The sequence below is a fragment of the Rattus rattus genome, chromosome 3, assembly GCF_011064425.1.
Source record: "Rattus rattus isolate New Zealand chromosome 3, Rrattus_CSIRO_v1, whole genome shotgun sequence".
Taxonomy (NCBI): domain Eukaryota; kingdom Metazoa; phylum Chordata; class Mammalia; order Rodentia; family Muridae; genus Rattus; species Rattus rattus.
This window is the reverse complement of record NC_046156.1, coordinates 120,770,044-120,796,236: the sequence shown is the minus strand read 5'-3', so window position 1 is coordinate 120,796,236 and position 26,193 is coordinate 120,770,044. Positions and strand designations below refer to the sequence as shown.

Sequence of the window (26,193 nt, the reverse complement as noted above, 5' to 3'; positions counted from 1 at the left end):
CATTGTGACTGATTCAATCTCTGTTCTTTTGGTTTTTCCTGAACTGCTCTGCCTTGCCTCATACTAACTTTTACCAATTACTGTATTCTTCTGGCTCCTCTCTTGGTCTCTGAATCATTCTGTTTTCTCCTGTGTCTCCATTTCTCTTTCTTCAACTTGTCTCTTAAAAACTCTACTGGAAAAACTGCCTCCTCTCTTACTTTTCTCTATGTACTGGCTTCTTTTTCTGCATTATTTCTTTTATTTTATTACATCACAAATTTTGTCCCATTCCAGTTTATCCTTGCAGAATTCTTTAATACCTCTCATTACCCTACCCCCTACCCCCCTAAAAAAAAACAAAAACAAAAACAAAAACAAAAAACAAACCAGACAGGAGCCTATCTGATGTAACTCTCAGCAGAGTCTTATATTCTTTTCTAACTAAGGCAGTCCTCCCCCTCCCACCATCCCAATGCACCATAGTGATGAAACATCGTTTTGGTGGTGAAGGAGTACCGAATGTCTTCCTGTTTAGACTATCTGTGTACTTAAGTAACCTAAAAAACTGGAGGAGATGCCTTTTAACATTTTTTTGGATTATGTTGAAGTAGATAGATCCAGTTTAACTACAGACTCTTTGGGTAGAAAAACACACCTGAGTCTTCAGTTAGGAAAACACATACCTTTTATCCAGATCTTAAGACTAGAAGACACACCATTGCTGGGCCCCACTTCTATTGCAGGCCATGTAAGTTTACAGGAGAAGGAAGCTTTAAGCCTTTGCTTGCTTACTCTCATCTTACCAGCAAGCTCATTTCTTCACTGGCATCTGTCCCTACTTCTTCAGGATTCTGGTCAATACTGAATAAGACCTGAGACTTTATACCTTGTGGTTAAGTAAGTATTGCCTATAGCCATCTTCATATTAGCTTGACCTCTGTCGACAGATTTTTCTCATACATTCACTTTCTATTTCTATTGAGATATTCATGGTTTATGTTCACTACAGGACCCCGATTAATAAAAGACAATTCAAATGAGATGGTTTCCACATTACCAAACTCTTCCGAAGTCCGATAGAATAGTCAAAACTACTTACCAATGACCTAAGACTCAATAAACACACACAGAAACAGGACCATGGCTGAGGTGTTTGATTATAGTGCAGACTGAGATAGACAGAAACACAGAGAGACAGACAACGACAAATAGACATACAAACACACACACACACACACACACACACACACACACACACACACACACAGAGAGAGAGAGAGAGAGAGAGAGAGAGAGAGAGAGAGAGAGAGAGAGAGAGCCAACAGTCATAGTGGGTCTGTTTTATCTTCAGTAGGACAAATAAGGAAACCTGCATAGAAATACAAGTTTCTAGGAATGTAAAGGGGGCAATTCAGCAGACAGTGAAAATAAAATCTAAATGGTATCTATAATTGTTTCCTAGAGAATTAAGAGTAATTTCAATTACTTCTTTCAGATCAACTTTAACCTCCAAACTACCTCCAGAAGACATGTCAGGGGACCTGGAAGCCAAGAGCTGTGGCTACACACAAATCAGTGTTCAGAATTTCTGCTATGAGTGGACCATTAGAAACTTTTCATTTTACATGGATGGAATTTGGGAAAATATTACAGGCCCAGGGTTCCCATTAGAGGCCAGTGAAATAGTGCAATGGTGTTTAAGGATACACGCAAATGGTGTTGATGAAGAAAGTAAAGATTACCTGTCAGTTTATCAGGGTTTGCTCAGTTGTCCAAAGAGCCCAGTTTGGGCAAAGGTACAGTTCTGGATCATAAACACCCAAGGAGAGAAATATCTAATTACAAAAATCTCAAATGGTTTAAGGTTTCTGCCAAATCAATACTGGGGATACAAAAAGTTCATCCTTCGAGATTTCCTCCTCTACCATAGGCATTGGCTTCTTCCTGAATACCAGTTCACCTTGTGCTGCAACGTGAGCATAGTAGGACCCCCCTGTAGCATGCATGCAGAGAACATGAGACTTTCAATCAAGGATCCAAGGCAGATGTTGGTCAACGACATAGGGAAGAGGTGGGAGAATTCCCTCTTCACAGACTGCAGCCTGGTGGTATCTGGCCAGGAATTCAGAGCTCACAAGGCCATCCTAGCAGCTCGCTCTCCAGTTTTCAGAGCCATGTTTGAACATGAAATGCTAGAGAGCTTAATAAACTGCATTGAGATCCATGACATTCATCTGCAAGTCTTTAAGGAATTGATGGGTTTCCTTTATACTGGGAAGGCACCACACCTCCACAGCCACTCAATGGCCACTGGTTTGTTGGCAGCTGCTGACAAGTATGACCTGCAGGGCTTGAAGATCATGTGTGAGGATGCCCTGTGCAGGAACCTCTCTGTGAAGAATTCTGTACCCACTCTAATCCTGGCTGACCTCCACAACACAGAGCACCTGAAGACTAAGCCCATGGATTTCATTATACTTCATGCTTCTGAAGTCTGTGAGACCTTGGGTTGGAAGTCAATTGTGGAGTCACATCCCTATTTGGTGGGGGAAGCATTTCACTCCCTGGCTTCTATACAGTGTCCTGGCTTGAAGCCCTCACTCACATTCCAAAAGGTATTTTAGGAACTTGATAGCTATGAACTACACAGGTCTTCCAACAGCAACAACCAGTGTTTTTAACAATTACTTCTATTTAGACTACAGTATTGCTGGAACATTTACATTGAATCTGGGGAAAGGCAGCCTGGTGGCTCAGGATTTAAAAGAACTATAATATGTCAAAATGGTGTGTAGGGAAATGGCAGCACTAGGGTGTTGGACACTCTACCTGATATCTACACTGTCGATGTTGTTTGATTCTTGTCTGATGTCTTGGAAACTGGGATTCAACTGGCTTGAAACACAGCCCAACTGACTCTCTTTGGAGAAACCTGTCTGCATTTGACTGAGCAGAATAGATGACCTAACTTATATGTATTATCTGAGATGTAAAATTTTTCACCTAATTTATGTGTATTATCTATCTGCAAATAAAATTCTTTCAAATTTACTGTATTTATTCTGTTAATTTCCAGGTGCCTTATTTTTCTAATTAAGACTTTTTTTATTGAGTAGATTGAAGAGAATTAGTAACCACTACTTGCCTTTGCTTTTCTACAGTGACTTTGAGGTTCTCCTCATTTAAGTTGGTGTTGACATGGGCTTCTTCTGTATTACCATTATTATATTTAGCTATATCATCGCTGTTTCAATCTCTGAAGAACTTTTATCATTAAGGGGTTGCTTCTTGATGTCCTTTGCTGGATCCAGTTTAATGATATTGTGTTTTGCCTTTTGTTTGTTTGCTTTTTCTTTTTTTTTTTTTTTTTGCTTTTTTTTCTTTTAGTTGGTTTATGTGGTCAATTAACTTTTATTGATTTTTGTATATTGAAACACCCCTACTCACCTTGTTTTTGTACATGATTTTTTAATGTGTTCTTGGAAAAGTTTGCAATTATTTAATGCTTATCCTTGTGTCAGAATCCATAAGGGAAACTGATATGTGTTTTAGATATCAGGGTAACTGTAGTCTCTCATAAAATAGAGTGGGAAATGATCTTTCTGCTTTTGTTTTATGAAATGACTTGAGGACTATAGACCATAACTCCTCTTAGAATATTTGGTAGGATTTTGTTTGAAAATTTTTTGGCTCTGGGCTTTTTTTGATGGGGAGATTTTTAATGGCTGCTGCTATACTTACATGCCTTTGACTTGGGGCACACAAGATAAGAATTGGAATGGCAGATTGGATCTTTCTCCTTTGATGAGTATTAGTGCCCTTAGGGAATGTGAGTCCAACTCACATTCAGGCTATACTGCCCAGACAGATTGACTCTATTATGAACTTTCTCCTCTAGTCTAATGAAAATACAGATGTACAGGGGAGACCGTTTATGTCCTATGAACCATTGTCCAGTAATGACTTTTATAATTAGAATTTGTAGACTCCATGCATCCATTTTTAAAAAGATCATCAGATCTCCTAGGCCTTTTAGATTCAATCACGTTGACTCACTCATAAACCCACCTGTGGTGACTGTCAGAAACTACTCCAAGTTCTATTTACAACTGATGAAAGTGAGGGAATTGTGGTCAAAGCTTGGAAATTGGATCCAGGAATAAATGGACTGCCCACACAAGTCCAGGCTAATACTGATACCCTACCTAATTTGACCATACCCTACTGGAATTTTAATGTTGTTGAAGGTACTGAGAGCATATGTTTCTAACTTCAGATTCTGTGGTCTGAGCATCAGAGAAGCTTCTATCAAGTTGTTCTATAAATTTATCCAAGGTAACCAGGTGAAATAATGAAAGCCCTAGAGAATATCTAAAAATAATTTTTGAAGCCTATAATACCTACATTCTGTTGGACCCAGAGACAGGAGAACATTGTCAGTGGGATGCATGGCTTTTTAAAAACAAACTGCCCCAGATATAGGTCAAGAACTTCAGTTCCTGGATGGTTTTACTGGTAAGCAATTTCCTAGAACTTTATATAGGAAGAATTATATTACTGAGAGCCTTGGGGCTCAGCTACAGTCCATGCCCTGGTTAAACCTAAAGGTGGAGGGGAGAGCCAGAACCATTTTGGTGGACACGGGGCACAAAATTCTGTCTTGAAACAAGCACTATGGCTAATTTCAAATAAAAAAACATGGGTAAAGGTGCAACAGAAAGCAGCAGAAACCAAGACTACTTGGCAACATCAGAGCTCAATTCCCCCACCAAAGTAAACACTGGATATCCAAACACACCAGAAAAGCAAGTTCTAGATTTAAAATCACATTTTATCATGATGATGAAGGACTTTAAGAAGGTCATAAATAACCCCCCTAAGGAAATACAGGACAACACAGGTAAACAACTAGAAGTCCCTAAAATGGAAACAGAAATATCCCTGAAAGAACACTTGAAAAAACAACCAAACAGGAGAAGGAAATGAACAAAATGATCCAGGATTTAAAAATGGATATAGAAGCAATAAATAAAGCAAAAAGGGGATAACCATGGAGATAGAAAACCTAGGGAAGAGATCAGGAGTCAGTCATATTTGCGACCATCACCAACAGAATACAAGAGATAGAAGAGAGAAACTCAGAAGCCAAAAGATAGCATAGAAAACATCGACACAACTGTCAAGGATACTCTTAAATGGAAAAAGCTCCTAGCCCGAAACATACAGGAAATCCAGGACACAATGAGAAGATCAAACCTAAGGATAATAAGTATTAAAGCAAGTGAAGACTCCCAACTTAAAGGACCAGTAAATTTCTTCAGCAAAATCATAGGAGAAAATTTCACTAACCTAAAGAAAGGGATGGCCATAAACATACAAGATGCCTACAGAACTCCAATTAGATTGGACTAGAAAAGGAACTCCTCCTGTCACATAATAATCAAAACACAAAATGCACAAAACAAAGAAAGAATATTAAAAGCAGTAAGGGGAAAAGGTCAAGAACATGTAAAGGCAGACCTATCAGAATTACACCAGACTTCTCACCAGAGACTATGAAAGCCAGAAGATGCAAGACAGATGTCATACAAAGCCTAAGAGAACATACATGCCAGCCCAGGCATGGAAGTATCCATGCAAAACTATCAGTTAGCATTGAGGGAGAAACCAAGACATTCCATGACAAAACCAAATTTATGCAATATATTTCTACAAATCCAGCCCTACAAAGGATAATAAATGGCGAAGCCCAACAGAAAAAGGCAAGCTACACCCTACAAAAAGGAAAAAGTAATGTTTTAGCAACAAAACCAAAATAAGAGGAGCACACAACCATAACCCCACCTCCAAATACGAAAATAACTGAAGACAAAGATTAACAGACTGGATATGTGGAGAAGACCCAGCATTTTGCTGCATACAGGAAACACACCTCAGAGACAAAGATGACGCTACCTCAGAGTAAAAGCCTGGAAAACCACTTTCCAATCCAATTGTCTGAAGAAGCAAGCTGGAGATGCCATTCTAATAGAGAATAAAATCGACTTTCAAACAAAAGTCATCAAAAAAGATAAGGAAGGACAGTTCATATTCATCAAAGGAAATTCCACCAAGATGAACTCTCAATCCTAAAAATCTATGCTCCAAATAGAAGGACACCTACATATATAAAGAAAAGCTTACTAAAGCTCAAAGCACACATTGCACTACACAATAATAGTGGGAGATTTCAACACCCCACTCTCATCAATGGACAGATCATGGAAACATATTTAGCAGAGACATAGACTAACAGAAGTTATGAACCAAATGTACTTAACTGATGTTTATAGAACATTCCATCCTAAAACAAAAGGATATACCTTCTTCTCACCACCTCATGGTGCCTTCTCCAAAACTGACCATAAAATCATTCACAAAACAGGACAGAACAGATACAGAAAGACGGAAATAGTCACATGCATACTATCAGACCACCAGGGACTAAGAATGTTCTTCAATAACAAAAATAAGGAAAGAAGGCCCACTTATACATTGGGGTTGAACAATGCTCTACTCAACAATAACTTGGACAAGGAAGAAATAAAGAAAGAAATTAAAGGCTTCTTAGAATTTAATGAAAATGAGGTACAACATATCCAAACTTATAGTACACAATGAAAGCTGTGCTAAGAGGAAAACTCATAGCTCTGAGTGCCTGTAGAAAGAAATAGGAGAGAGCATACATCAGCAGCTTGATTGCACACCTAAAAGCTCTAGAACAAAAAGAAGCAAATACACACAGGAGCAGTAGAAGGTAGGAAATAAACAAACTCAGTGCTGAAATCAACCAAGTAGAAATATAAGAACTATAAAAAGACTCAACAGAACCAAAAGCTGGTTCATTGAGAAAATCAACAAGATAGATAAACCCTTAGCCAGACTAACCAGAGGGAACAGAGAGGATGTCCAAATTAACAAAATCAGAAATAAAAAGGGAGACATAACAAAAGAATCAGAGGAAATTCAAAAAAACATCAGATCCTACTACAAATGCCTGTATTCAACAAAACTTGAAAATCTGAAGGAAATGGTCAATTTTTTAGACAAATACCAGGTACCAAAGTTAAATCAGGAACAGACAAACCATTTAAACAACCCCATAGCTCCTAAGGAAATCGGAGCAGTCATTTAAAGTCTCCCAATAAAAAAATGCCCTGGATCAGTTGGATTTAGTGCAGAATTCTATCAAAACTTCATAGAAGACCTCAGTCCAATACTGTCCAATTTATTCCATGAAGATGAAACGGATGGAGCACTACCAAATTCCTTCTATGAAGCCACAATAACTCTTATACCTAACCACACAAAGACCCAACAAAGAAACAGGACTTCAGACTGATTTCCCTTAGGAATATGTACACAAAAATACTCAATAAAATTATTGCAAACAGAATCCAAGAACACATAAAAACGATCCTTCATCATGGTCAACTAGGCTTCATTCCAGGTATGTAGGGATGGTTCAATATCCAGAAAAGCATCAACGTAATCCCCCATAAAAACAAACCCCAAGAAAAAAAACCACACAATCATTTCATTAGATGCAGTGAAAGAATCTGACAGAATTCAACACCCCTTCATGATAACAGTCCCAGAAAAATAAACAGGAATTCAGGGTCCATACCTAAACTTGGTAAAACCATATACAGTAAAACAATAGCTAACTTTAGCCTAACTGGAGAGAATCTTGAAGAAATCCCACTAAAATCAGAGACGAGACAAGGTTGCCCACTCTCTCCCTACTTATTCAATATAAACACTACTCCCTGGTATTGTAAATCAATGTCTCTTCTTGGCATACATACTCTCCAATATCTGCTTGATGGAACATGACCACTACAATGGGATCCACTTTTCTGCACTCTTGGGTAGACTTCACTGCTATCCTAAAACCCAAAGGAATGTCTGCCATGGAATAAATCACTACTCCCTGATACCAAGACGTGTATTCAGTGATTTGACTCAGACAGGATTCACACAGGGTTTCCATACAAGGAGTGCTTTGCTCCAGGATTTATCCATACTTAGCATAGGGTGCAAGGTAATCCAATGTTGTAATGTGCAACCAGAATGTGTGGGTCTTAGTAAACTTTCCAAAACACGTCCCCAGGGACACTAGCTTATTCTGGATATGTTGGCATCCAGTTTAGGGTTCAGCTCACTCACATAATACACTTGGTCTTTCTGGAGCTGGAAACAGTAGGTGCCATCCAGTCTGTCCAGCAGGAGTTGTAGATTCTCTCCAATGTATTTCGCAATCTTCTCAAACAGAACCTGGGCCTCTTTTTCAGTCAAAGGCCTCTTTTTTTCTCTAGCTTGGCTCCTGGGATCTTCATGCCTAATGGGAAATATTCTAATTGTGGTGAGGAAGGACATTTGAAAACGAATTATAGGCAAGAAATGACTAGAAATAATTTTTTTAACCTAGAAATAATAAAAAGAGAAAACTTCAGCCTTCTGGAAAATGCAAAAAGTTTGTCAAAGTCTGACACTGGCCTGATGAATGCAGATCAACCAGGGATAGGCAAGGTTACCCTTTAACATCAGAAAAGGAGTCCTGTGCTTATAAACGTGGTGTTTTGGAGGGGCCTGAGATAGCTAGAATAGAATAAAGACCATGATTTAACTTGTTTCAGATTTGCTTCTGTCTGTGTTTTAGGAGATTACGAAGAGTTCCCTGGCACTACACTCCAACACTATGGATTATGATCAAATACTCCTTGGTTTTTGATTTGACAGGTAGTGTATTGTGTGTGTGGAGGTTGCAGACAGAATGACTTACACTAAAAATCTGGTAGCATCTCATACATGTTCTGGACACTGAATCAGCTGATCCTGGCTGAATTCTCCTATCCTTCCAAATAAAAGTTTTTTTTTAACCCATCTTTGTGAAGACATAACAAGCCAGGTGGGGCTTCATTTCTTGGAATGTTGATTAAAAACGTACTGGTTTTTCCAGAAATGCTAAAGGACCCTTGTACTATGCTCACCTTGCAACAGAGCCTGGGTTGGTCTTAAGAGAAACCAATGACCATGGGAGAGTAGAAAACCTAATAAATGAACTTTTTGAATCCCCTCTATTGGATTTACAGAAACCTATATTTTTGTTATATTATAATTCTTGATGTAGGTGATTTCAACATCTAAGTAATAAAGATTGTTCTGCCTTATAATCTGCAGTGCTGGAAATAGAGACCTGAGCTCCCCCATGCACTGATACAACACATTATGAGTAACACCAGTCTCAGAAACACAGTATTATCTGCTCTGTGTACTTCTTGAACCAAGTTTTCTTTAGAAAAACTGTTTAAGAATTTTGATTTTATTATTGGATATTTTATGTATTTACTTTTCGAATTTTATCTCCTTTTTGGTTACACCCACTCCCGTCCCCATCCTCCTGCTTATATAAGGATGTGCCTCCTACCACCAACATTTCTCTATTGCCTTCATGCCCTGGCATTCTTCTACACTAGGGAATCCAGCATGCACAGGACCAAGGGCTTCTCCTCCCATTGTTGGCAGATAAGGCCATCCTCTGCTACATATGCTGCTGGGGCCATGGGTCCCTTCGTGTACTCTTTGGTTGGTGGTTTCCTCCCTAGCAGCTCTGAGTTGTTTTTCTACTTGTGATGTTCCAAACCCCTTCAGATCCTTCAGTCCTTTCTCTAACTCTACCGGGGCCCTATGATTAGCTGCAAGCCTTCCCATTGTATCTGTAAAGCTCTGGAATAGCATCTTCAGGAGACATCAATATCAGGGTCCTGTCAGCAAGCACTTCTTGGCCTCTGCAATAGTACTTGGTTATGGAAATGTACCACAGTTTCTGAATCCATTCATCTGTTGAAGAACATTTAGATGCTTTCTAGCTTCTGGCTTTTATAAGTAAGGCTGCTGGGAATATAGTGGTGCATATATCTTTGTTATATTGTGGAAACGTACTATGTCCAATTTAGATGAACTGCCAGATTGATATCCGCAGTGATTATATGAGTTTGTAATCCCCCAATAATGGAGAAGTATTCCTCTTTCTTCACATCCTTGCCAGCATCTACAGTCACCTGAGTTTTCAATCTTAGCCATTCTGACTGTTGTGAGCTGTAAACTCAAGGTTGTTTAACTTGTATTTTCCGATGACTAAGGATGTTGAATATTTCTTTTAAGAGCTTCCGGGCCATTAAATATTCCAAAGTTGAGAATTCTTTGCTCAGCTCTGTACCCCATTTTAATAGGGTTATTTGATTCTCTGGAGTCTGACTTCTTGAGTTCTTTGTGTATATTGTATATTAGCCCTCTATTGCATGTGAGATCTGTAATGATCTTTTCCAATCTGTTGGTTGCCATATTTTCCTTACAGAAGCTTAGCAATTTTGAGAGGTCTCATTTGTCTACTTTTGACCTTAGAGCATATGCCATTGGTGTTCTGTTGAGGAAATTTTCCCCTGTGCCCATGTATTTGATGCTCTTCTCCACTATCTCTTCTGTTAGTTTCAATATATCTGGTTTTATTTGGAAGTTATTGATCCTCTAGGACTAGAGCTTTGTACCAGGCAATAAAAATGGATCAATTTGCATTCTTTTACATGCTGACCGACAGTTGAACCATTACCATTTATTGAAAATACTGTCATTTTCCCCCTGGATTCTTTTAGCTATTTTCTCAAAGATCAAGCGACCATAGGTATGTGGGTTCATTTCTGGGTCTTCAATTTTATTCCACTGATCTACCTGCCTGTCTCTGTACAAATACCATGCAGTTTTTATCACTATTGCTCTGTAATAATACAGCTTGAGGTCAGGGATGGTAATTGCCCCAGAAGTTCTTTTATTGTTAAGAATAGTTTTTGTTATCCTGTGCATTTTGTTATTTGAAATGAATTTGCAAACTGCCCTTTCTAACTTTATGAAGATTTGAGTTGAAATTTTTAATGGGGATTGCCTTGAATCAGCATGATGCTTTCAGCAAAATATCCATTTTTACTATATTAATCCTGCCAATTCTTGAGCATGTGAGTTCTTTACAAATTATGAGATCTTCTTCAATTCTTTTTTTAGACAATTGATGTTCTTGTCATACAGATCTTTCACTTTCTTGATTAGAGTTACACCAAGGTATTTCTTTTTATTATTTGTGACTATTGTGAAGGGTGTCATTTGCCTAGTTTCTTTCACAGCATGTTTATCCTTTGAGTAGAAAAAGGCTACTGATTTGTTTAAGTTAATTTTATATACAGACACTTTCCTGAAGTTGTTTATCAGGTTTAGGACTTCTCTGGTGGAATTTTTTATATTCCTTAAGTTTACAAAATCATCTGCAAATAGTAGTATTTTGAATACTTCCTTTTGAATTTGTATTGATTTGACCCCTTTTTGTTGTCTAATTGTTCTGGATAGGACTTTGAGTGTTATATTGAATAGATAGAGAGAAAGTGGGCAACCTTGCCTAGTCCCTGATTTTAGTGGGATTGCTTCAAATTTCTCTCCATTTTATTTAATGTTGACTACTGATTTGCTGTACACTGTTTTTAAGAGAACTCTTAGGAGTAATAAAGAAATGCAGTGTGAAAACTTAGTTCAGTTGTAGGGAACTTGCCTAGCATGTTGAGGTCCCCAATTCTATCTTCTGCTAAACAGACAGATGCAACTTTCCTCAGTTGACTACCTGTATATGTGGATTGATTCCAGAAAAAACAAAATTGCCTGGAGACCAATCAGAGGAGGCGAGAGACACACTGAATATTTGCATTGATTGATCTCTGGGGCATTCCTTAATAGGGTCACTGAGTCACGGTGTGTGGTACTCATGACTGATCATACCTGGGAGACCCAGATTGGATAGGAGGATGAAGGCTAGCCTGGTGGGCAGAGAGATGTTACAACAGTAACAAACTGAGAATGTATACATATAAGGAGAAGAGGAGAGCATGAGAAAGATCTCCTTCTGCATTTGCCAGGTGAAATAAACATATTAAACAAATTTTGGGATAGAAAGATATCAACTGATATTTTCTTCCATCTCTTTCTGCTGTGGTGGAGCTCCGTGTACAGCCCAGACTAAAGGACACCTATTCTTCTATCTCTGTCTCTGCATTAATAGGGCTCATTGACAGCACGTCAACAATGAACATTCCATACATTCCAAAATACTTTTACATTATATATTTTTCATTTTTAATACCCTTTCCCACTTTTAGTATTGTGCCTTACAAATTAAGAAGTTAAGCCTTTAAATTCCAGTCATAAGTGGGAGAGGTAGGAACATCTCTGTGTTATTTTTAGACTAGCTTGTTCTATAGAGTAAGTTCAAAACAGCCAAGGCTATATAAAGATACTCTGTTGCAAATGAGAGAGAGAGTGAGAGAGAGAGAGAGAGAGAGAGAGAGAGAGAGAGAGAGAGAGAGAGCAAGTACAAATCAACCTGAAATTGGTCTGTGGCTATGTATGGAGTGATTAATGTTTTAGTTCACAATTTTGTTATGATTGTCAGAGGAAATTGCTTATATACAAGAAGATCATTTTGAACAATGATTCAAAATTCTGCCTAGAAGTGATGAAAATCTCTGTTTTCTCTATATGCAGAAAAGGTGTATATTTTAAATGGCCTGCATTGGAAAATTCATAAAGTTGGACTCCTGGGTGTTTGATAGGTGTGTCTCTCACATATATGTTGATTCTCTCTCTCCAAAATGAAAACAAACTCACAAATTCCACATGAATATCCACACCATTATATATAACTCCCCAAAAGATCAACTCTGAAACTAAAGTCAGAGGTGTCCTTCTGAAAATTATATTCAAGAGGTAGAAGCAGAAGGACCTATACTGAAGTGGTGGCATGGAAAACACAGTGAGTAAGGCTGCCATGGGAAATTAGTTTATTTGAATTGATGTCATTCTTCTTAAACAAATTAATATCTAAAAAAACAAGACAAAAACAGCCAACCAAGTATTAAATGAAAGAAACAACAAAAACAAGTTGAGCAATTATTACAGCAGTTGAGTAGGCACATCATCATCAAGGAGAATGTACACATGATTCATAGTAAAGTCAAGAGATCTCCAGCTTCACTACACATGCTGGCCTGTCTTATATTAACTAACAACACAAACTAGAGGTATCTGATTGAAGGGAAACTTAATTGAGAAAATGCCTCCAGGAAATCCAGCTGCAAGGCATTTTCTATAATGACTGATGGGGGAGGGCCAGATCATTGTGCATGGTGTGTTTGCTGTTCTGGTAGTCTTGGGTTCCATAAGAGAGCAAGCTGAGCATGCAAGGAGCAGCAAGGCAATAAGTAACATTTCTCCATGTCTTCTGCATCAGCTCCTGCTTCCCGTGTGAATTCTAGTCCTAATTTCCTTCAAGGATTAACAGCCATGTGAACGTGTAGGCTGCTTAAAGTCTTCCAGGTCATAGTGTTTCTCACAGCAATACTAATCCGTTCAATGACACAAAACAACAGGGAAATGAAAATCACAAGTTAATCATCTATCACAATTATCCTTAAAATCTGTCAGAACCAGTCACTGGTAACCCTGTGGAGAAATGATGTTTTCCATTGTCTGGTCTGGAAAAAGTCTGAGTTGACAAAATTACTTTTTTGGCAGTCCCTCCAACCTGAAAATTTTCAGGATGCTCTGGCCCTAATGTTTCCACTCCTAGGATATCTTCAACATAAATGAGTTAATAAAAAGGCAAGGGGTACCCTCTCCTGTGTCTCCCTCAAAGTTACCACAACACTGAAGTAGAATCAAGCCAGGTGTCTGTGAGAAACCTCGATTTGCTGCCAACTTAATGAATAGGTTCCTTACTTCAAGGATGGAAAAAGGCCCTCCTGACAACTTAGCCTGTGTGAATGTCACACCCCAGTGTAGAGAAGAATCACAACATTCAGGAGTCCATGGATGTTTAATTTATACATAATTCAAATACCAGAAAAAACATTTAAAGTGATGGCAATGAAAAACAGTGTTTACTATAGTTGTGTGTGCCCATGAGGAAGACCACAGAATCCTATAGAACACAAGCTTATTTTCTTTCAAATGCAAACTGTTGAAAGGTCAGGAATGTTTTATAAAGTCCTAGACTTCTGCCCTTAGGAAGACACTTAATTCCTCATTTTGTTTACCTGTTCATACATTACAGCCTACAATTAAATCTTCAACATTCAATTAAAGCTACAACATTGGAAAGTGGTCCCATATTTATTATTTTAAAAATTATATCAATGCTAGCTAGATAAAATTTTAATTCTATTTTGTTAAACTTAGTTTAACTTGGGCGTTTTCAAACCTGGCAGTCTCCCTGCCAATCTTCATTTCTCCCTCAGTTCCCATAGATGCTATAACACAGGCTCACCTCCTAGTACGCATCTAACTCCTATAGCTTTCTACCTGCCCCATCCTTTCCTCTCATCAGTGGATCCTAAAGAGCTTCCCTTTGTGTTCTCCCTCTCCCCATTTGTTGCTTTGTCCCACCACACAACCACAGCTCCCATTCCTGCTAATTTCAAAGATCATTACTGCCAAGGCTACATGTAGGGTGATGTTGGATCCACAGAAATCCTACATCTCCAAACACAAACCCTGAGTCCCATCCCCAGCTTTGTAGCATAAAACCTGCTAAGGTCTCCATTTCCCTGCTATATTGCAGGAGATTAAAAGGATCACAACGATCTCCAACCCTACCTCCTCCTACTGACCCCATGATCAAAGCCTCCAATCCCAGCAGTCATAGGCTGGAAACATGCAAGGAGAGCAGGTCATGAAAACAGTTGCTTACCAAGTTTTCTACAGTGCACCAGAAAGCCGCCACACCCTCCTAAACTCCAGGAAGCAGAGAGAAATAACAAAATACTTATCCTGGAGAGACAAAAGCAGATCTCATCACCCAGACCTATAAAAGTCTTCACAGTGTCAGGTGCATCGATGTCAACGTCAAGAGCACAACCAATAACATCCGGGACAGAATGTACCCATGTGAACCCAGCAACCCTACCATAGCTGACATGGAATATTCCAACATAGCTAAAGAATGGGACAAGACCTTAGACCAGCCTTATGAAAATGATAGAGGCCCTTAAAGAAAAATCAAAGACTTTTTAGAATTAAGTGTAAATGGATATACATCATTACCAAATTTATGTGACACAGTGAATGTAAATATGTGTAGAAAGTTCATAGCAATATGTGACTAATTAAAAAGTGGAGAGAACAGCTTCCTGCTCCCAAACACCGTGGGAGAGAGAGCTCACCACTCAGACAGGTGGGTACTCCTGAGACTGCAGAGCTGGAGAGACCACCAAAACTGCCCACCCCTGCTCACATCCATGGCCTAGGGGAAACTGTATAGGGCCTCTGGAACTAGAAGACAGGGACACTCAAGCCTGGAGCACCAGGGACACGGCCTGGACCTGAAGGAAACTGATCTACAGCTCCCTGCACCCAAAACCTGTGGGAGGGAGAGCTAAACCCTCAGAGGGGCAGACATGCCTGGGAAGCCAGAAGAGACAACACTCTTCCCACATTTCTGACTCCAGAGGAAAACACCTAACACCATCTGGGACCCTGGTGCACGGGGGCCCCGGGAAAAGTCAGTTCAGGCCTTCCTGGTTGCTGTACACTCGAAGAGCTCAAAAGCAGCCTCCCAGGAGCAACTTCAGCCACAGGACCAGAGGTAAGACAAACTTTTCTGCTACCAGCGATCTGCCTACTGGACTCAGGACACACAGGGGTAAAAGTCCTCTGTGATTGGACACTTCCGGATGTTAACTGGAGCTGGAACCTCACTTACCCTGGCCCACAGCTCCCTGCTCCCAAACCCTGTGGGATAGAGACCTCACCACCTAGGCAGGTGGGAACTCCTGAGATTGCAGAGCAAGAGAAGCCACCAATACTGCCCACCTCTGCCCACATCCCAGGCCCGAGAGGAAACTGTATAGAGCCTCTGGGAACCAGAAGATAGGGGCACTCAAGCTGTAGGTACCCTCAGGTCCAGACAATGCCAGGACCTGAAGGGACCTGATTAAGAGCTCCCTGCATGCAAATCCTGTGGGAGGGGTAGCTAAAACTTCAGAGGGGCAGATATGCCTGTAAAGCCAGAAAAGAGTACACTCTGCCCACATTTCTGACTCCAGAGGAAACCATATAATGCCATCTAGGACCCTGGTGCACAGGGACCTGGGGAAAGGCGGCGCAGGCCCTCCTGGTTGCAGCCCTCAAGGAGAGCTCAAAAGCAACCCCCCAGGACCACAGGTAAGACCAACTTTTCTGATCCAAGTGACCTGCCTGGTGGACTCATGACACAGGCCCATAGGAACAGCTGAAGAACAGTAGACAAGAAAGACAACACTCCTGAAAGCAGAACACTCGGTCCCCATAACTGGCTGAAAGAAAACAGGAAAACAGGTCCACAACACTCCTGACACACAGGCCTATAGGACAGTCTGGCCACTGTCAGAAATAGCAGAACAAGGTAAAACCAGAGACATCCTGATGGCAAGAGGCAAGCACAGGAATCTAAGCAACAGAAACCAAGTCTACATAGCATCATCGGAGCCCAATTCTTCCACCAAAGCAAATACTGAATGTCCAAACACACAAGAAGAGCAAGATGTTGATTTAAAATCACATTTGATCACGATGATGGAGGACTTTAAGAAAGACATTAAGAACTCCCTTAGAGAACCACAGGAAAACATAAATAAACATGTAGAAGCCTACAGATAGGAATCACAAAAGTCCCTGAAATAATTCCAGGAAAACACAATCAAACAGGTAAAGGAATTAAAAAATGGAAATAGAAGGAATAAAGAAAGCACAAAGGGAGACAACCCTGGATATAGAAAACCAAATGAAGAGACAAGGAGCCGTAGATACAAGTATCACCAACAGAATACAAGAGATAGAAGAGAGAATCTGAGGAGCAGACGATTCCATAGAAATCATCAACCCAACTGTCAAAGATAATTTAAAACAGAAAAAAACGTGGAGAGATATCAAATTTGAAACATGAGAGCACTCCTGAAAGGTCTAAATAGAAATGTGAAAAAAAACAAAAACAAAAACAAACAAAACAAAAACCAAAACTCACCCAAAGAAGTAGGCAGAAAGAAATAGTCAAACAACGTTGAAGTCAATAAAGTTGAAACAATACAAAGTATCAATTAAACAAATGTGTCTCAGGAAGAAATCCACTACCCAAAGATTACAATGGACAGATGCATCGCTTCAGCTGCATGTGTAGCAGAGGATGGTCTTGTTGGTCACCAATGGGAGAAGAAGTCCTTGGTTCTGCCAAGGCTGGACCCCAACAGGACAGGGGAATGTAAGGAGGGGGTCGGACAGGGAGATGGTTGTGGAGTGGGAATATCCTCATAGAAGAAAGAGAAGAGGGATTGGAGAGGGTGGCCTATGGCTGGGAAACCAGGAAAGGTAAAAACATTTGAAATGTAAATAAAATATTCAATAAAAAAATAATTGTAATTTTAAAAAACAAGTAGAGAGGCTCAGATTACAAATCTTAGCAATTAAAAATATAGGAATCCAAGTTACCATGATTTGGTCATTACACATTATGCACTTTGCACACACACACACACACACACACACACACACACACACACACACACACACACACACACACGCATACATATTGAACAATCAGGGAGACATTAGGAAGGGAAGCATTCCAGGGAGAATGGAGGGAAATAAGGGATGGGTACAGAGGCTAAATATTGTCAAAACACATCACAGATATATAAAAAAAGTAAAATAAAAAAAGAGTTGCTTCTTTGAGAAAATCAGTAAGATCAGCAAACCCTTATCCAAATTAACTAAATATTGGAGAAATCCAGAGAATCCTATGGACATATTTGGAAGCCTCTACTCCACTAAGGTGAAATCTCTAAAAGATAGGGTTAAATTCCTCAATACCTCCCACTTTTCACAGTAAAATCAGGATCATGGGGGAGATGGAGGGGAAGGGATGGGGGCTTATGGACAGGAAACCATAAGGGGAATAACATTTGAAATGAAAGTAAAGAAATGTAACTAATAAAAAATTTTAAGAAAGGGAAAAAGAGACTTATATCCCCTAGTGAAATAGAACCTGTCATAATAAATCACTTCTCCACAGGAAAAAAATAATATCAGGTTAAGGTGACATTAGGACAGAATTCTACCAGAATGTCAAAGAGGAGCTAACATCAGTACTCCTCAAATGATTTCACAAAATGAAGTAGAGGAAACAATTGACAATACATTGTAGAGGGCCACAGTTACCTTGATACTCAAATCACACAAAAACCCAGAAGAGCAAGAAGATTACAAACCTATTTCTCTTATGAACACAGATGCAAAAATAAGCAATAGAGTATTTGCAAACCAAATCCAAGACCACATCGAGAGAATCATTTACTAGGATAAAGAAAATTCCATCTCAGAGATGCAGGGATGGTTCTGCATACAAAATTCAATACATGCAATCTACCATATAAAAGATAGAAAGAAATAGCCACATGAAGATCTAATTACATGTAGAAAAGACTTTGACAAAAATCAGCACCCCGTGATAACTAACACAAGTCCTAGAGAGATTAGGGATACAAGGGACATAGCTAAAAATAAGAGCACAGTTTAGACCATAACCATAAACAGCATCAGGTTAAATGGTGAGAAATTCAAAACAAATACCAGTAAAATCAAAATGAAGTCAAGAATTTCGACTTTCTCCATATTTAAATAATACTTGATGTCTTATGTAGAACACTAAGAAAAGTGAAGGAGACTAAGGGGACACAATTTGGAAAGGAAAAAATTAAAATGTTGTTTGCAGATGATAAAGAGTAGCAATGAATAGCCTAGAAAGAGCACCAGTGGAAGGGGAAGCCCTTGGTCCCAAGTAGGACTGAACCCCAAGAACGTTATTGTTGGGGGAGGGTGGTAATGGGGGAGGATGGAGAGGGAACCCCATAAAGAAGGGGAGGGTAGGGGTTAGGGGGATGTTGGCCCTGAAACCAGGAAGGGGAATAACAATGGAAATGTAAATAAGCAATACTCAAGTTAATAAAGATGGGGAAAAAAAAAAGAAAAGAAACATCATGCTGACCCTAAAACTCTACTGAGAATTCCTACAGCTGAAAAACACTTTCAGCAAAGGAGCTGGAAACAACATTAACTACAAATAAAGAAACTCAGCAGTCCCCCTTTATAGAAAGGCAAACAGACTGAGAAAGAAATAGCCTCAGACAAAATAGAATATCTTTAACTAACTGTAACCAAACAAATGAAGGTCTTACATGATAAAAGCTTCAAGTCTTTGAAGAGACAAATTGAAGAACATCTCAGATGAAAAGATCTCCCATATTCATGAATCAGTAGGATTAACACAGTAAACCTGCCCACCTTACCACAACAATCTACAGATTCCATGCCATTTCCTGCTAAATCCAATGTAATAGTTTAAATAAGTTGAAAGTACAGTTCTGACCTTCATAAGAAAACATGAGAAAACCCGGGGAAGATAAAACAAATGTGAACAATAAAAGAACTACAGGAGCTCTCACCTTCTATATTTTGAGGTACAGAGCTATAGTAATAGAAACAGCATGGCAAAGTCATTTATTGTTATTTCATAGTAGCCTTTCCTCTTCTGAGAGACAGAAAGGGAGGATCCATATGAGAGGGATATTAGGAAGGAAGTAGAAAAAGGGAAAATGGAACTGTATTCTTATTATATAGATAATGTATATCTAATTAAAATGAAAAAAGGGGTATGGGCCAATGAGGTTTTGAGAACTTTCATAATGAGACAAAAATGTTTCTAAGTAGCACAGTTCTGGTTCAGTTTTAGTTTAATGTGACTAGGGACACTCATATTCATTAATATTAGCAGTAACTATGTATAAGGACACATTTTAAAATACCTGAGAAAATTAAAGTACAGAAGCTGGCTCCTGATTTTCTTGGCTGTTTCTTCCAACTGTGATGAAAACCTCATCTCCCTCCTTTCAATATTCATTGTCTCAGTCACTGTTTTGGAAAATTAGTTCATTTCATATTTAGGGTGTTGATTCTGCATATGTATGTGTGCAATACTTGGATGTGTGCTACCTGTAGAAATAAGAAGGGAGTGATAGATTCCATGAGGCTGGCATCCAGATGGAATTCAGGAGTTGTTTTTTTTTTTAATTTTACTAGAAAGAAAACCTGTGTTCTCCTGAATAGCATCAAATATTCCTAACTACAGCAACATATGTGCTTAGTTCTGATTCCACATCTTCTGTTACTCTCAGCAGAAGTTCATGTGATATGGAAACATGGCAAATGAATTCTGAGAGTCCTGAAGCACCCCAAAGAGGGAGCACAATTTCGTTTTTTAGGTGCATATTTAAACACTTGGTGTTTCTGATACAGAAGTCTCTTCTCCTGCCCCATCTTTTCTTCGTTTACCCACATTCAGTTGTATCAATGCACTTCTGTAACTATTAGTAATATTGACATACTTGGGTGTCAAAGAGAAGTATGTTATCATTTCTTCTATTGAAAAGTTTACAGGAATAACCTTGAGAGCATTGGAACTTGCTTAGATAGCTTGCTTAGTACAACACCAATAGCCCAGGCACCAAGATCAAGAATTAATAAGTGGGACTTCATGGAACTGAAATGCTTCTATGAGGGATTTTGACAGTGTTAATAGGACAAGATGGCAGCTTGTTATGCAAAAGTTTCACCAACCCAACATCTGACAGCAGCCTAATTTACAAAATATATAAACATCTCAAGAATCTAGACACTATCAAACCAAATAAACCAACTAAAAATAGGGTACAGATCTGAATAGAAAATTCTGAACAGAGGAATCTGAAATATCTAAGAAGCATTTAAGCAAATGTTTAACATGCTTGGTTCTCAGAAAAATGCAAATCAGAATGACTCTAAAAATCCATCTGATACTTCTCCGAATGGCTAAGTACAAAAACACAAGTGAGAGTTCATGCAGTTAAGGCTATGGAGGAAGTGTTGGTAGAAATGGTAACATGTACAGATGCTATGACAATCACTATGACCGTTTCTCAGATAACTGGGAATCCATCTCCAGGACATATACCCAAAGGACATTCTATCCTACCACAAGGTCATTTGCTTAAATATGTTCATAGCAGTTTTAATCATAATACCTAGAAACTGGAAAGCTAGATGACACTCAAAAGAAGGATGGATAGGGAAAATTGCACATTTACTCAATAGAGCATTACAAGGTTGATATAAAAAATAACATCATGAATTTTGCAGGCAAATGGATTGAAATATACTTTTGCCTTAGTGAGGTAATCCAGTCCCAGAAATTCACACAGAAATGAATTCACTTGAAATTGGTTATTAGCTGTAATGCAAAGAACAATCATACAACAGACCCATGGGATCAATAACAAGAGAGCTCAAGTGTGGAATGCAGGGACCTCTCCAGGGAGGGACAACAGAATAGATTCCCTGGGGACAGTGGGCAGGTGGGGATGGATAAAGCAAAGATGAGGGAACATTATGGAAGCAGAGAGTACTGGGAGAGATCAGTGGAATTTAGAATCATTTCAGGGGTGAGGAAAGAAATCCAGTGCAATGGAAACTCCCTGGAATCTACAAGAGCAATCCTAGCAAAGACCCTTAGTAGGGATTTGAAGCCTGAACTGGCCATCTTCTGTAACCAGGCATGGCATCCAGTGAAAGGAATTGGAACACCAACGCAGCCACTCAAACTTCAACCTATAATCTATTCCATATGGAAGGTGTCCTAGGGTAATAATCACACAGAAATTGTGAGTGTGGATACCAAGTGACTGGTACAACCTGAGCCCATGCCTCAAGCAGGAGCCCACATCTACTTGGCAGTGCCTGGAGGGCCAGGACCCAGAGGATGAATAGTCCAGAGATGTTAGGTAGAATCAAATACAACTGGGGAAAAAGTCAATGGAGCTGTTCCTAATGATCCTCTGCTATACTTGTAGAAAGGAGTCTAGCATAACTGTCACCAGAGAGTTTTCATCCAGCAATAGATTGGAGTAAAGGAAGAAACCTAAAACCAACTATTATGCAGAAGTCAGAGAATCTTGCCAAAGAGGGGGAAGAAGGATTGTAGAAGGCAGAAGTGTGAAGGACACCACAAGCTCAGGACTCAAAGTATCAACTGACCTAACCTAGTCCCATGGAGCTCATAAAGCCTTAACATAAAATCAGGGAGCCTCAATGGGTTCAGACATGCCCTGTGTATATATTTTATAGTTGAGTAGCTTGGTGTTCTGGTGGGATTCGTAACAATGGGAAGACAGCCTGTCTCTATTGTGGATTGCTGTGTGTATGTTCTGCTTTCTCAAGAGTGCCTCTATTCAGGTGCAGTCAGGTAAAATCTTAATTAGTCAGATAAGGCTACAGGTGTGATTGGGGAGTGGGAGGAGGGGGCAGAGCTGAAGTTTCAGAGATGGGAGAGACAGAGTTAGATAGAGGGGGAGATGAGACAGGATATTGAGAGAAAAGTTTAACCAGAACCGCATGGCCTGAAAGAGCCCCAAGTTGCTATCAAAGGGCAGTAGATTAATGTAGGGTACATTTGCCCCATCTGGGTACAGCTTGTATTTATATCAATTGAGTTTTCAGTTCTTTGTTTGGGCTTTTTCAGAGTTGAGGATTTACTGATATAAATCTGGCTGATAAATTACAAGACTCTGTAGATTTGATTCTATGGGGTGATGAGGATTTATTCCAGCAGCATTCCTCTTTCTCCAGGCTGGCCTGGGAAGATCTGGGCATTTCTGAACCCTGCTATCCATGGGAACCAAGGGGGCAGAAAAGATCACTGTTGTTGGCAGCAGGATATAGCATGGACCGTTTTTTATAATCACCAGGTATGTGTCTCTCACTGTTTTGCCTGCTTTTGTGACCTTTTTCATCCTACTGGTTTGCAGTGTCCCACCTCAGTATGATGGCATGTGCCAGGCTTAATGTATCCTGTCATGTTTGGTTGACATCCTTGGGAGGCCTGCTCTCTTTTGCAAGGAACCAAAGGAGTTGATGTGAAAGAGGGAATATTGGGGTTGGGGTGGTATATGGAGGAAATGAGGGAGGAGAAACTCTTGCTAAGGTGTAATATATAAGAGAAAAAATCAATAAATATAAAAATACCATAGAAAATGAATTCATGTTCAAGACTTCTCAGGAGACTCCCAAACAAGATTTGTGGAGGCTCCACAGTAATTCTAGAAACTACACTTTGTGATGCTAGGGTCTAACCCCTTCAGAGCAAGGAAGAGAGGGCAGTGATCAAGGGATTCCAGAGTGTGCTCCACCTGAGTTCCAGATTGGAAAGATTTTGTTTGATCCATTTTTTCCTAAAACACTTACAAGGAGCCTGACACCTCTACCACAAAAAAGGAAACTGTTACAGCATACTTGATCATAATTGTCTTACTTCCTGAAAAAAAAACAAGCAAACAAACAAACAAAAGCTTTGACTAGCCACCAGAAAGCCAGCTGCCAGTCTGTACAAGTACCTGTGACCCCATAAAATCAAATCTTCACCAGCTTGTAATTTATTAGCCAGATTTATAACAGTAAATCCTCAACCCCAAAATGCCTACACAAAGAATTCAAAACTCCATTGATATAAATAAAATTTTTAGTTGTGAAGTGGCTCAGCTTTGGGAGACAACTTTCATCCCTCTGGTTGTAATACAGATAAACCCTTGGAATCCACCATTAGTTCCAAACACTGAAGGTAAAGTTAGTTTGTAGAAAGAAGCACCAGTGTGAATGGAAAGTGAAAAATCCGAGAGGTATTAGACAGAAAAGGATGTGCCCAACTTTGACAAGAAGATATAGGAAGGGAAGCTATTCAAGAAGTCAGTGCTATGAGTAAAGGATAGAGAGTCCAGTTTTAATGGGACAATGGTACAGAGAGAGGTTGAAGAGAGTACAAGAGAGACACAGGTAAAGACAGAACAAATCAGAGAGTGAGGTGGAGACAGAAGATTAGAACTGATTTCCATAGTTAGTATGAGACCAAATGAGCAATTCACAGGAAGCTGAGAAAAGCCAAAATGAATCAGTTACAGTGGAGGGAAGTTTGGAGCCAGAACAAATGAAATCAGGCAGCCAGAGATCAGAAATCACTAGAAAGTGGTGAGCTTATTCAGCCATAAATATCAGAAGCTGAGAACATTCTAAGCCTAGTTTGATTGGACAGAGGCTAGAACCTTCCAGGACTAGTCCTATGTCAGCAAACCAAGGCAAACCCCTCAAAGATGACAATTAATATGTGTAAATAAAAGTGACTATTACAGGAAAGTATTTGACTGCTGCCTGGACTGAAACCTCTAGAGGTAAGTATGGTTAAAGCATATTCAGTTTAGATAGCAGTTTCTAGAGACTGTGAAAGACATCACCAGATTCTCCTCTTTCTAGGGAGTGTGGATGTGTGCCAGCCAAACTTTGTTGTCTGTGTTAGTGTCACTGTGTCTCTTTTATCTCTCTGTGCATCTTTGTTCTCTCTCTCTCTCATTCTCTCTCTCTCTCTCTCTCTCTCTCTCTCTCTCTCTCTCTCTCTCTCTCTCTCTCTCTCTCTCCTCTCTGCTCTGTCCACCTCTCTCTTGAGCTTTCTATGTACATTTGTCTGTTTTTTAAATATCTCTCAATATTCTTATTTAGTTATTTATTTTTACATTCCAGATTTTATTCCAGTCCTGATCCACCCTCCCACCAGGGTTCCACATCCCATAACTCCCAGCCCCCCATTATTCCACACCCTCCAATCTCCACAAAGTTGTCCCCATCTCTTCCACTCCACCAGAACTCTAACCTTCCTGGGGCCTCCAGTCTCTTGAGGGTTATGTTTGTTTTCTGTGACTGAACCCAGACTCAGGGGTCCCCTGCTGTACATGTGTTGGAGGCCTCATCTCAGCTAGTGTTTACTGCCTGGTTGTTGATCCAGTGTCTACTAGATCTCAGGGGTAGAAGCTAATTGAGTGTGCTGGTCCTCATACAATCAGTTTGGATTTTTATATTAACTAGTTGCATTCTTTGGTATGAGGATAATTACTACCATTATCACCTGTCTTCCTACTGTGTGGTACAAAATCCTTTTGTTTCTGGCAGATCTCTAGTAAATCACTCCTCCCATTCACTGCCCTACAAATACTTTACCCCTATCTTACCCTGTGACAGAGATTTCATTAGCAAAGCCCATGATTCATGCCCAGGGGGTCACACTTCCACCCTACAGGAGCCTACTCCTGAGAGCTAAGAAAGGAACAATTTAGAGCATCTTTCCTGCAAAGGGGTGGTTGCACAGTGATCATCTACAATCATCTCCAATGTTAGGTATCTATCTGGGGATCCTCTTATTGAGGCCCCCAAAACACCAGATACAGAGTCGCTGATGTTCATAGTTTTCAATAAGTCTAATGTAGGAATAAAAACTGAAAATCAATTGATTGATTTATCTAGTACTGAGAGATAAACAAACTTGGAGCAAGTTATACACGAGAGCTAGGAGCTGCAGAAGTGATTGAATCACTGAATATTTTTCTGTGTCTTCTCTGCTATGGATTCTTCCTAAGACATGACAAAGTAGATAGATAAGAGACCTAGATAGAATTTTACATGTCACTTTACATCAATGCAAACATCACAAACTTCAATATTTGATATTTGTTCAATATGTGCTGCAGCCCTTGGCAAACAGAATACTCTCTCCCTTCTCAGGACCAACAAAGCAAGCACTGCAGTCCAAGTCTGAAGAAGTCAGAACTCACCTGTAGAGGATGTAGACTATGAAGTACTAATGAGGTGAATCCTGATAGTTAAAGTGATTGAATTGAAAAGCAATTAGGATATTCCTAAACCACACCCTTAAGTAAATCTTGGAAAGGATTTTTAAGTAGGAATTCTTCAGAGGGAATTACAACCCCCGCAAACAAATTTGGGGGAGTCACCACAAAGGTCTGTGGGTCTTATTGGACTACATGATAGAAGAAAGCCACTATCAGAGGTTTGGGGCTCTGCTTTATGCCCGCCATATAAGATTCTACCACCTGCTCTCCATTTTGTGAACACTCAGACTTCTAACAAGTTCAGATCCCATCTCTGATGATGTTTGTGGAAGGAATTATTGTAAGACCA

The 26,193-nt window shown here is 39.6% G+C and overlaps 1 protein-coding gene and 1 pseudogene across 1 annotated transcript; one reads left to right on the top strand and one right to left on the bottom strand.

Annotated features, from left to right (window-relative positions):
- Positions 1–1,483: 1,483 nt before the first annotated feature.
- LOC116895915 (TD and POZ domain-containing protein 2-like) lies at positions 1,484–2,606 on the top strand. The gene has a single exon (XM_032896990.1). It carries the CDS (start codon positions 1,512–1,514, stop codon positions 2,604–2,606), a length of 1,095 nt encoding a protein of 364 aa, XP_032752881.1. The 5' UTR covers positions 1,484–1,511.
- A 5,177-nt stretch (positions 2,607–7,783) lies between these two features.
- Positions 7,784–8,400, bottom strand: LOC116895914 (annotated as a pseudogene).
- Between the last annotated feature and the right edge of the window lie 17,793 nt (positions 8,401–26,193).